At 45.5% G+C, this 12,609-nt stretch overlaps 1 protein-coding gene and 1 long non-coding RNA gene across 10 annotated transcripts in view; one reads left to right on the forward strand and one right to left on the reverse strand.

Annotated features, from left to right (window-relative positions):
* SEC13 (SEC13 homolog, nuclear pore and COPII coat complex component) overlaps window positions 1-12,609 on the forward strand; it is an 86,849-nt gene that overhangs the window by 60,944 nt on the left and 13,296 nt on the right. Inside the window, exon 9 of one of the 3 annotated variants that reach the window (XM_032647894.1) lies at window positions 5,124-6,062. The exons of 1 other annotated variant lie outside the window; for it this stretch is intronic. In XM_032647894.1, coding sequence (XP_032503785.1) covers window positions 5,124-5,237 — 114 coding nt within the window. In that variant the 3' untranslated portion in view covers window positions 5,238-6,062. Of the gene's footprint in view, window positions 1-5,123; window positions 6,063-6,092; window positions 8,039-12,609 lie in introns of those variants that run through there. One more of the 3 variants, XM_032647897.1, reaches the window with a different exon arrangement.
* The window catches only part of LOC116761726, a 41,250-nt gene that overhangs the window by 11,202 nt on the left and 17,439 nt on the right, over window positions 1-12,609 (reverse strand). For 5 of the 7 annotated variants that reach the window (XR_004352084.1, XR_004352085.1, XR_004352088.1 and 2 more), the window contains 2 exons: window positions 11,746-12,042; window positions 7,846-7,961 (listed from right to left, as the gene is read on the reverse strand). This is a non-coding gene — a long non-coding RNA (uncharacterized LOC116761726). The remainder of the gene's footprint in view (window positions 1-7,845; window positions 7,962-11,745; window positions 12,043-12,609) is intronic. The other 2 variants (XR_004352089.1, XR_004352086.1) reach the window with 1 other exon arrangement.

Genomic DNA, 12,609 nt, shown 5'->3' on the forward strand with positions numbered 1-12,609 from the left:
GAATGAATAAGTGACCTGGAAGACAGAATGGTGGAATTCACTGCTGTGGAACAGAATAAAGAAAAAAGAAATGAAAACAAATTAAGACAGCCTAAGAGACCTCTGGGACAACATTAAACACAACAACATTCACACTGTAGGGCTTTCAGAAGGAGAAGAGAGAGAGAAAGGACCCAAGAAAATATTTGAAGAGATTATAGTTGAAAACTTCCCTAACATGGGAAAGGAAATAGCCATCCAAGTCCAGGAAGCACAGAGAGTCCCAGGCAGGACAAACCCAAGGGGAAACATGCCAAGACACAGAGTAATCAAATTGACAAAACTTAAAGACAAAGAAAAATTATTCAAAGCAGCAAGAGAAAAACGACAAATAACATACAAGGGAACTCCCATAAGGTTAACAGCTGATTTCTCAGCAGAAACTCTACAAGCCAGAAGGGAATGGCACGATATAATTAAAGTGATGAAAGGGAACAACCTACAACCAACATTACTCTACCCAGCAAGTATCTCATTCAGATTCAACAGAGAAATCAAAAGCTTTACAGACCTGCAAAAGCTAAGAGAATTCAGTGCCACCAAACCAGCTCAACAGCAAATGCTAAAGGAACTTCTCTAAGTGGGAAACACAAGAGAAGAAAAGGACCTATAAAAGCAAACCCACAACAATTAAGGAAATGGTCATGGGAACATACATATGGATAATTACCTTAAACATGAATGGATTAAATGCTCCTACCAAAAGACACAGGCTGACTGAATGGTTACAAAAACAAGACCCATATATGCTGCCTACAAGAGACCCACTTCACACCTAGGGACACGTACAGACTGACAGTGAGGGGATGGAAAAAGATATTCCATGCAAATGGAAATCAAAAGAAAGCTGGAGTAGCAATACTCATATTAGATAAAAAAGACTTCAAAATAAAGAATGTTACTAGAGACAAGGAAGGACAGTGCATCATGATCAAGGGATCAATCCAAGAAGAAGATATAATAATTATAAATATATATGCACCCAACATAGGAACACCTCAATACATAAGGCAACTGCTAACAGCTATAAAAGAGGAAATTGACACTAACATGATAATAGTGGGGGACTTTAACACCGCACTTACACCAATGGACAGATGATCCAGACAGAAAATTAATAAGGAAACACAAGCTTTAAATGACACAAAAGACCAGACAGATTTCATTCATATTTATAGGACATTCCATCCAAAAACAGCAGATTACATTTCTTCTCAAGTGCACATGGAACGTTCTCCAGGATACATCACATCTTGGGTCACACATCAAGCCTTGGTAATTTTAAGAAAACTGAAATCATATCAAGCATCTTTTCCGACCTCAATACTATGAGATTAGAACTCAATTACAGGGGGAAAAAAACGTAAAAAAACACAAACACATGGAGGCTGAACAACACGTTACTAAATAACCAAGACATCACTGAAGAAATCAAAGAGGAAATCAAAAAATACCTAGAGACAAATCACAATGAAAACACATGGGATGCAGCAAAAGCAGTTCGCAGAGGGAAGTTTATAGCAATACAAGCCGACCTCAAGAAACAAGAAAAATCTCAAATAAACAATCTAACCCTACAACTAAAGGAACCAGAGAAAGAAGAACAAACAAAACCCAAAGTCAGTAGAAGGAAAGAAATCATAAAGACCAGAGCAGAAATAAATGACATAGAAACAAAGAAAACATTAGCAAAGATCAATAAAACTGAAAGCTGGTTCTTTGACAAGATAAACAAAATTGATACACCTTTAACCAGACTCCTCAGGAAATAGAGGGAGAGGACTCCAATCAATAAAATTAGAAATGAAAAAGGAGAAGTTACAACAGACACCACAGAAATACAAAGCATCATAAGAGGCTACTACAAGCAACTCTAAGTGAATAAAATGGACAACCTGGAAGAAGTGGACAAATTCTAAGGAAGGTATAACCTTGCAAGCCTGAACCAGGAAGATACAGAAAAGATGAACAGACCAGTCACAAGTAAGGAAATTGAAACTGTGATTAAAAATGTTCCAACAAAAAAAGTCCAGGACCAGATGGCTTCACAGGTGAATTCTATAAAACATTTAGAGAAGAGCTAACACCCATCCTTCTCAAACTCTTCCCAAAAATTGCAGAGGAAGGAACCCTCCCAAACTCATTCTATGAGTCCACCATCACCCTGATACCAAAACCAGACAAAGATACTACAAAAAAAGAAAATTACAGACCAGTATCACTGATGAATATAGATGCAAAAATCCTCAACAAAATACTAGCAAACAGAATCCAACAACACATTAAGCGGATCATACGCCATGATCAAGTGGGGTTTATGCCAGGGATGAAAGGATTCTTCAATATATGCAAATCAATCAACGTGATACACCATATTAACAAATTGAAGAAGAAAAACATATGATCATCTCAATAGATGCAGAAGAAAAAGCTTTTGAAAAACTCAACACCCATTTATGATAAAAACTCTCCAGAAAGTGGGCAACGAGGAAACCGACCTCAACATAATCAAGCCCATTTACGACACAGCAAACATCATTCTCAATGGTGAAAAACTGAAAGCATTTCCTCTAAGATCAGGAACAAGACAAGGATGTCCACTCTCACCACTATTAGCATAATTTTGGAAGCCCTAGCCACGGCAATCAGGGAAGAAAAAGAAATAAAAAGAATACAAATTGGAAAAGAGGTAAAACTGTGACTGTCTGCAGATGACATCATACTATACATAATCTTAAAGATGCCACCAGAAAACTACTAGTGCTCATCAATGAATTTGGTAAAGTTGCAGGATACAAAAGTAATGCACAGAAATCTCTCTCATTCCTAGACACTAGCAATGCAAGACCAGAAAGAGAAATTAAGGAAACAATCCCATTCACCACTGCAACAAAAAGAATAAAATACCTAGGAATAAACCTACCTAAGGAGGTAAAAGACCTGTACTCAGAAAACTGTAAGACACTGATGAAAGAAATCAAAGACGACACAAGCAGATGGACAGATTATACCATGTTCTTGGATTGGAAGAATCAATACTGTGAAAATTACTATACTACCCAAAGCAATCTACAGATTCAATGCAATCCTTTTCAAATTACCAGTGGCATTTTTTTACAGAACTAGAACAAAAAAATCTTAAAATGTGTATGGAGACACAAAAGACCCTGAATAGCCAAAGCAATCTTAAGGGAAGAAAACGGAGCTGGAGGCATCAGACTCCCTGACTTCAGACTATACTACAAAGCTACAATAATCAAGAAAATATGCTACTGGCACAAAGACAAAAATATAGATCAATGGAAAAGGATAGAAAGCCCAGAGATAAACCCACACAGCTATGGTCAACTAATCTGTGATAAACGAGGCAAAGATATACAATGGAGAAAAGACAGTCTCTTCAATAACTGGTTTGGGAAAACTGGACAGCTACATGTAAAAGAATGAAATCAGGGCCTCCCTGGTGGTGAAGTCGTTGGGAGTCCGCCTGCCGATGCAGGGGACACAGGTTCATGCCCTGGTCCAGGAGGATCCCGTGAGCCATGGCCACTGAGCCTGCGCGTCCGGAGCCTGTGCTCCGCAACGGGAGAGGCCGCAGCAGTGAGAGGCCCGCGTACCACACACACACAAAAAAAAGAATGAAATCAGAACACTCCCTGACACCATACACAAAAATAAACTCAAAATGGATGACAGACCTAACTGTAAGACCAGACACCATAAAACTCTTAGAGGAAAACATAGGAAGAACACTCTTTGACATAAATCACAGCAAGATCTTTTTTGACCCACCTCCTAGAGAAATGGAAATAAAAACAAAAATAAACAAATAGGACCTAATGAAACTTCAAAGCTTTTGCAAAGCAAATGAAACTACAAACAAAACCAAAAGACAACCCTCAGAATGGGAGAAAATATTTGCAAACGAACCAACAGACAAAGGATTAATCTCCAAAATATATAAACAGGTCATGCAGCTCAATATTAAAAAAATAAACAGGGCTTCCGTGGTGGCGCAGTGGTTGAGAGTCCGCCTACCGATGCAGGGGACACAGGTCCGTGCCCCAGTCCGGAAAGATCCCACATGCCGCGGAGCGGCTGGGCCCATGACCAATGGCCGCTGAGCCTGCGCGTCCGGAGCCTGTGCTCCGCAATCAAAACCCAGTCAAAAAATGAGCAGACCTAAATAGACATTTCTCCATAGAAGACATACAGATGGCCAAGAAGTATATGAAAAGGTGCTCAACATCACTAATTATTAGAGAAATGCAAATCAAAACTACAATGAGGTTATCACCTCACACCAGTTAGAATGGGTATTATCAGACAATCTACAAACAACAAATGCTGGACAGGGTGTGGACTAAAGGGAACCCTCTCGCACTGTTGGTGTGAATGTAAATTGATACAGCCACTATGGAGAACAGTATGGAGGGTCCTTAGAAAACTAAAACTAGAATTACCATGTGACCCAGCAATCCCAGTCCTGGGCAGATAACCAGAGAAAACTGTAATTCAAAATGACACACGCACCCCAATGTTCACTGCAGCACTATTTACATTAGCCAGGACATGGAAGCAACCTAAATAACCATCGACAGGTGAATGGATAAAGAAGATGTGGTGCATATATACAATGGAATATTAGCCAGAAAAAGGAATGAAATTGGGTCATTTGTAGAGACGTGGATGGATCTAGAGACTGTCCTTATTTTGAACATTAGTAAGTAGAAAAAAATGATGTATTTTTCTTGCCTTTCCTGTACAAACTGGATATCAAGGTGATAAAATAATTGAAGGAAAAAATGGTAATAAATGTAGAAAGGAACAATAGAAAAAGAATCAGGTTGAGGTAAGGGGGTCATTGTAGGGTAAGAGAGTGTGTTTTATCAGTTAAAGTTACACACTGAAGATTTTAAGGCTGCAATTACATGATTGCTGAGGTTTGCTTTTAGAATATTCCTCCCAAAGGAAAAAGAGTATAGGGGATAAATACACGAGAAGCAAGATGTTAATAAATGTTGAAACTGATGATGAATGCTTGTGGAGACTCATTGTATTACTCTCTCTGCTTTCATTTTAAGGTTGAAATTTTCCAGAATAAGAAGTTCAAATATACATGGAGAGAGAGTTTATCTTACATATGGCCAAAATTTCTACTGGAAACATTATTTTATAATCAGAAAGGAAGTGCCTGAGATACTTGTTCAGTATCTGAGAAATACAGATTCTCACGCCCCACTGCAGACTTACTGGATCAGAATCCAAAGATGAGACATAAAAAAGGCTGCTTTCTTACCGCTTCCCCTATGCATCCACTGCAGCCCAGCACAAACCTGCGCCCAGCGGTGAGATTAGATGACCCTACAGGCCTCATCCTGAGATCCAAGGGCTCTTAGCCATCCCTAGACTGCACTACCTGTAGCTCTGAGAACAGTTTCAGCACAGTGGTTGGCGGGCGGTGCAGGGAGTCAAGCTACAGAGTGTGGAGGGGCCAGTACCCATAAGGGACAGGATACAGGGACAGGAACTTCTGCCTGGACACGGTAGCATGAGGGCAAGAAGGCATCAATAGACCCTTCCAGGATTAGAGAGACCTGGGCATATTTTAACGCTGAGGGCAAAAGCTGGTGGAGAGAAAGACTGAAGACAGGAGACCAATACTGGAGGCTCCAGCCCCACGATGGCAGGAGAACAGGGAAGCCCCAGTGGGAGAGGTTGTGTTTGGAGCAGGAGGGATGAGACAGCACTGGGCTCCGGATGTGGAAGTTGTAAGAGTGACACCCATGATGATCTAGAGCTCGTCCAGTGCAGTAGCCGTGAGCCACAAGAGCTGCTGAGCGCTGGAAATGTGGCTGGTCTGAACTGAAACGTGCTGTGAGAATATAATACACAATGGATTTTGAAATTTTAGTAAAAAAACCAGTGCCAAATATCTAAATCATTTATAACAGTGATTACATGTCAAATTGATAGTATTTTGAATATATTACAGTATATTATTAAAATGGATTTTATCTGTTTCTTTTTCGTTTTTTAATGGGACTCCTAAGGAATTGGTAATGGCATGAATGGCATGATACTTCTAGTGATCCACGCTGTTCTACAAGTTATGGAAGCCAGAACGAGGAGAAAAAAATAAGCCCCGCCAAAGAGCCCTATCTATCTCAAAAAATGAAACCCGTTGCTATTACCCCAGAATCTGCCTCATTCAGACCAAGGTTTGGCCAAATTCATGAAAAAACTCCCTGCTCGGCCAGCTACTTAACAGCACAAACAGCATGACTGTGGACTGTGTACACAATTTGTTCTCAGACACCACTGACATACAGCAGTTAATTCGGTGATGATGCGCCCTTATCTGCGGATAAGGCCGGGCCCTCAAGGCCCTGCTGTGGGAAGGAAACCACCAACCAGCAAACAATCCAGAGGAAGGTTCAGAGAAGAAGACAGATGGACAGACTGGCCTTGGCATTATCCACATTCAAAGGAGGGGAAACACGCGCTGAGGCAAGTCAGTCCTCCCCACCCCGAGCCACACAGTCCTCCTCAAAGGCCTCTGGGCTCAGGTCTGCGTGCGTCCCCACCCCAGCCTGCACCCCGTCCACAGCCGGGGGTGGGCAGCGAGGTACTTTCTGGGTGCCGCCTCCCCCTCCCTCAGTGGCTCCGGCATCCTTCCTTCCTCCCCCAACCAGCCTCCGCTCTGCGGGATGTGCTTCGGGTGCTTTCCAGCCCGCAGGCCACCTTTCTGCTCCGGAAGGGAACGCAGCAGCCCGTGGGTGTTTGCCTGCGGGGTGTTATCTAAGATCAACACTGGCAGTTCCTGTCTCCAGGGCCGGGACTGAAGGAGGCCTCACATCTCAGTGGGGCCTGGTCACCATAGTCCGTTTGGGGTTTTTGGGGGCGGGGGGGGGGGGGCAGGGCGGGCCACGCTCTGAAAAGGCTGCAGGCCTTCTCTAGCATCTCCCCACCTGCTCCACCTTCAGCCCTTCTGAGCCCCGAGGCCAAGAGGCAAAAGCTCAGGTGGCCCGCAAGGGCGAAGGCCTCCAGGTGACACACACATACTCTGCTGGGACTGCGGGAGGATTCCGGCCCCCGCCCCAGTGCACTGGTGGTGAGAACTTTTCCAGCAGGAGGTACTCAGTCCCCACATTTTACTGAGGGGCTCAGTACAGCCCCTCCCGGGCACCCACTGTCCCTAGAGTCTCCACAAAGGTCCAGTGCCCCCTGACGACCATCTCAGTCAGGCGGTCATCGGATGACCAGCGTTCTGCTGGCTCCCCTGCCCCATCCCATCGTGCTCAGGAGCCTGGCTAGGCGTCCGGGCACTGCCACTCAGGGCTGCGTAGCTTTGGGGAAAGTGTGGTCCCTGTGGCATTCAGGTTTTCTCCCCGTGAAATAACGGTGCAGCCTCCCAGGTCTTTAAGGTCGTGTCCTGTCACTCCTCTGCTCAAAAGCCTTCAGTGGCCTCCCTCTTCCAGATCAGGCCCAAACTCCTTGGGCCCCCAGCTTCCAAACTGTGCTTATCCCAACCCCGTACCTCCTTCTAGGCCTTTTCTTAAAACCCGCCCCATTGCCACCCTCCTCCGAGCAGCCAGCCTTCTCACTGGGGCCACAAACAGTCTGCACCCACGCCTGCTGTTCCCCTCCGCTCCTGCCCCTCTGCCTGCAGCGGTGCCCTCCCTTCAAAGCCCTGCTCCACTTCCGCCGCCTGGATCACGGAGCCCTTCCTACCCTCCCAGCCCGAGCCCAGCCGGAAGTGAGCTCCTCCTCTGAAACGCTAGAACGTCTACACAGACAACTCACCGAGCCCTTAGGAGTCACCACCTGGGCATCCTGTGGGATGAGCCGCTGCGGGCACGTAAGGAATCCCCCACGTGGTTGATGCGCTCCTCGTCCACGAACATCTGACGTGGCAAAGGCTGGCCAGGGTACAAAAAACAGTTGTCACCTGCACGGTACTTGACAGGTTACAAAGGATTTCACACCCATCACCTCAGTTAATCCTCAAGCCCCTGTGAGAGGCAGCCGTGAGCAGGGGGACGCTCAGTGATCTGCGTAAGGCCAATCTGTGTGTGGTCACCTGTGGCAGCACCAGGTCCCGGCTCTCCTGCCCCCAGGGCACTCTGCTCCCTCTCAGAACCTGGCTGGGCGAGGGGAGAAAGGCCCGCACATTAAGAAAGACCAAGCTGAGCAGAGTCATCACCACCACCCAGAAGAGAGGACTGGAGTCCAGCCCTGTTGGAGATGGTCCCTGCCCTGCTCCCCCGCAGTTTCCTCATCTGAAAAATGGGGCTTCTCTCAGGGAGGTGTGAGAGTTCCAAGAGCTGGGCTGCCGTGAGCTCGAGGATCCCACAAGCCAAAAAAAAGAAATGCATGACCACACACCTTACTACCTGACCGTGCAGTGGCATAGCTCACCGAGCCCTTTCTTCTGAAAGCATCTGCCTCTAAGTGGTAATCACACTTTGAAAGGCATTACCCCCACTAGAGGAATCTAAGGTATTGGAGAGCAGGTGAACTACTTGGGTGGAGGGAGAGAGGAAGCAGAAGTCCGCCTCCATGAGCCAGACACTCGTTCTGATGCAGAGACCCACACGCGGGCCTGGAGCTGAGGCACGTCCCAGCTCTAAAGCTTAGTAGGGGTGCAACCCTGATCATCACTAGCCAGGCCCACTGCCCTCTTCTCAACACCCAGCGGAGGCACCAAGACTCAAACATGGTCAAAGGGCCCAAGAAATCAGCTCCTGACCTGCTGGAGAAGCAGCCAGACGGGGCTCTGGGGAGGATGGGGGCCAGGCCCTGGGGGGAATGCTGGTCACCTGATGCTCGCCCACAAAGACAAGGCCTTACTCCTTTCTCAAGGGACACACAAGCCTTCTCTCCCACTTGCCTAGGTCATTCACTCCAGAAACAGAGGTTAAGCGCCCACTCTGGTCAGGCTCTCTCACCTGCCCCAGGCAGCATGGTGGGGTGGAAAGCTGAGGGCTTCAGGCTCAGACCTGAATCTGAACACCAGCTGTCTGGTCCAGCCCACGACACTGAACTTCTCAGGCTCCTCCCATGTAAAACACCCACCTCCCCAGGTCACTGTCAAGATTGAACACAGTATCTCCCGTGAGGACACCTGCACATAGTAGACATTCAATTATCCAAAGAGCCACCATTTACACCAGTCTTGCTGTGCACCAGGCACTGTTCTAAATACTTCTTACATGAATTTGATATAACTTCAGTTCATTTTCACAAAAAAACCCCTTAAGCAGGACAAAACTGATGTTCACATGAATTAAGTGACTTCCCAAGGTCACATAGCAAACACGTTTCCGACTCACCCAGAGCTGTGGGTACCGGCCCCTACTCCCCCATGTTCTACACCTTCCCAACCAATGTCACCCCCCTTGCACTGCTTCCTGTGGTATAGGGATGACTTTTGTTTCTGTTTTTTAATTTTCCTTAGCAATACAAGAAATAAAGAAACAGACTCAAAGATTTAGGAAAAAAAATTATGATTACCAAATAAAAAAGCTGGAGAGAAGAAGAGATCAATTAGGACGTTGGGATGAACATCTACACACTAATATACATAAAATAAATAATCAACAAGGAAATACTCTATAGCACAGCCCACTGTAATAACCTATATGAGAAAAGAATCCAAAAAACAATAGATTATATGTATGTGTATAAATGAATAATGTTGCTGTACCCCTAACACAAACACAATGTTAAACATCAACTATACTCCAATATAAAATAAAAGTTTAATTTTAAAAAATGAGTCCGCTATTCCCCTCAGGCCCCCGTGACCGCTGTCACATCCCTAAGCAGACTTGGGTCCCAAGGCTGAACTGTCATGGGGCCGAGGGAGCTGGGGAGGATGTGGCAGCTATAAGCCCCCTTGCTCTCGAGTGCCTGGTAACCCCTAGATGGGACCACAATCTTTAGATCCAGGTGGCCCCTCTTGAAGCTAAACCAAGGCTACAGGACCCAACAGCCCAGCTGAACCTCGGGCTGAAAGACATTTGAAAAGTCACCAGGTTTCCATGGCCTCGGATGGTGGGGATCCCACCTCCAGCCTCCTTCCTTAGAGTCACCCCACGTGAAAAGGACAACCCCTCGGCATAGCAGTCTGGCGGGGGCTGGGATATATCTGGGAGTCACAGGACAAGGAAGAAGGAGTAATGAGACACACGCCCTTGGGTGTTTGTGCCGGCACATTCCACTCTATTGACAACCCAGGAATACAACTTGCCCTAAGGCGCTGGTCACCCCAGTAACCAGAGTGCAACATGAAGAAATCCTGCCGCCTTGTGGCCATTACCTGTAACTACAACTTTCAAACCACTGCTTAAGAGCACTTAATGTTCACAAGGGCTGCGGTGCTGTATTAAAATAACACCTACTCTAATAAATGTCCCGGGGTAGGTCACGGAATGAGAATTCAAAAACTGGCAAACTTAACAACAAACCGATTTTAAGAGTTAAATTTTAATCACGTTTACCAAAAAAAAAGAAAGAAAGAAAAAAGCGTATGAAAAGATGCTCCAAATTACTACTACTTAGAGAAAAGCAAATCAAAACTACAACCAGGTACAACCTCGCAGGAGTCAGAATGACCGTCATCAAAAACTCTACAAACAATAAATAATGGAGAGGGTGTGCAGAAAAGGGAACCGTCCAGCGCCACTGATGGGAAAGTACATTGGTAACAGCCACCATGGAGAACAGTATAGAGGTTCCTTAACTACAAATACAGCTACTATACAATCCATAAATCGCACTACTGGGGTTACATGCAAAGGAAATCATAACTGGAAAAGACGCTTCACCCCAACGTTCACTGTGTCACTGTTTACAACACCCAAGACTCGCAAGCAACCAAAATGTCCATCGACCGATGAATGGATGAAGAAGACATGGTTAAGTATATACACGAGAATACTACTCAGCCTTCGAAAAGAATGAAATAATTCCATTTGCAGCAATGTGGATGGACCTAGAGGTGATCATATTAAGAGACCTTAGACCGAGAAGGACAAATATCATACGATATCACTTATAGGTAGAATCCAAAACTTGATACAATTGAACTAATTTACAAAACAGAGAGAGACTCACAGACCTAGAAAACAAGCTTAGGGTTACTAAATTGGAAAGGTGGGGGAGACAAATGAGGAGGTTGGGATTAACGTATAATCACTAATATTCATAAAACCGATAATTAAGAAGGAAATATTGTAGAGCACAGGGAATTCTACTCAACACTCCGTCATAACCTATATGGGAAAAGAATCCGAGTGAGGACAGTTATATGTATATATATACTGAATCACATTGCTCTACACCTCAAATAAACACAACATTGAAAATCAACTATACTTTAAAATGAAATAAAAATTAAATTAAAAAGAAGAAAAAATGCCTAATAAACTCCCCTCAGGCCACGGCAATCTAGGCTATTATCACATCCCTGGAGCCTAAGAAGTCTGGGTTCCAAGGCTGGCCTGTCGTGGGACTGACAGTTTAGAGCACAGAGTATGCAGAGCATGGTTCTGCTCGTAAGCGACCCTGAACCAAGGATCACCTTTCACCAGAGGCCCTGGGACACTGACCTGAAGCAGCAGTCGCAGCAGTAGCTGGGATTTACGGAGGCCTGAGTGAAGCAGCACAGAAAACCTGTGTAGGCGCATACCCCTGACTTACTGGTGAGGAAACTGGCAAGAAGGTCAAGAGCTGCCCTGGGTTGTCCACCGCCACGTGCCAGAGGCAGCGTTGACATCCTAATCCGTCTCAGCTCAGAAATCGGAACTCTCAAGGCTGGAATCCGCGACCTGGTGCTGGGGCCCCTCAGCCGTAATCGAGGAGTGGAGCTCACGCCGGGCCTTCATGTGCGCACACACCGATGAAAGGTCAGGCCGCTCACTGCAGGAGGTTCTGTGCACAGCTAAGTGTGAACCCCTCTTGTGCCTGTTCTTTGTCCATTTTTCAGCAGCAGAATCCCTGTTGTGAAATAAATCTTACATCATAACATATAAAATTGGAAAAAGTGGAACTACATTGGTTCAAGTGAGGACAGAGGGCCTGGCCCACAAGACCTCCCAAGGCATTCCGCAAAATCCTAGCCTGCACAGAAGAATAGGAAAATTGCTGCTCCCTCCCTTCCATTCTTCAGATGCGAAAAAAAAGGCCAAGGAAGCACCTTTGCTCCGGCTTCTCAATGGACACAAATTACACTGAATTCTAGGTAGCTCTACGTATCTGCCTTCCTTAACAAGCTCCGTGCTCCCGAGGGCAGGCCTGGTCCTCCTTACAGTGCCACAGACAAATGAATAATGAGAAGGGACTGGTCCCATGCCTCACAGTGGGTTGGTGACAGCTTATTGGGCTCCTGGCCATAGGCTGTGTTTATAGCTTACACCATCCCATCGAATAATCTGGAAGTAAATGAAATTACCACTGTCAACAGTTTATGCTTAGGGTGGTAACATGTTAGCCATTCCTGGGGTAAGGGAAATACCTCCAACTTGTTACAACAAAACAGGCCAACCAAGTGCAGTGCCATGTTGT

Source organism: Phocoena sinus, chromosome 11 (genome assembly GCF_008692025.1).
Source record: "Phocoena sinus isolate mPhoSin1 chromosome 11, mPhoSin1.pri, whole genome shotgun sequence".
NCBI classification, from domain to species: domain Eukaryota; kingdom Metazoa; phylum Chordata; class Mammalia; order Artiodactyla; family Phocoenidae; genus Phocoena; species Phocoena sinus.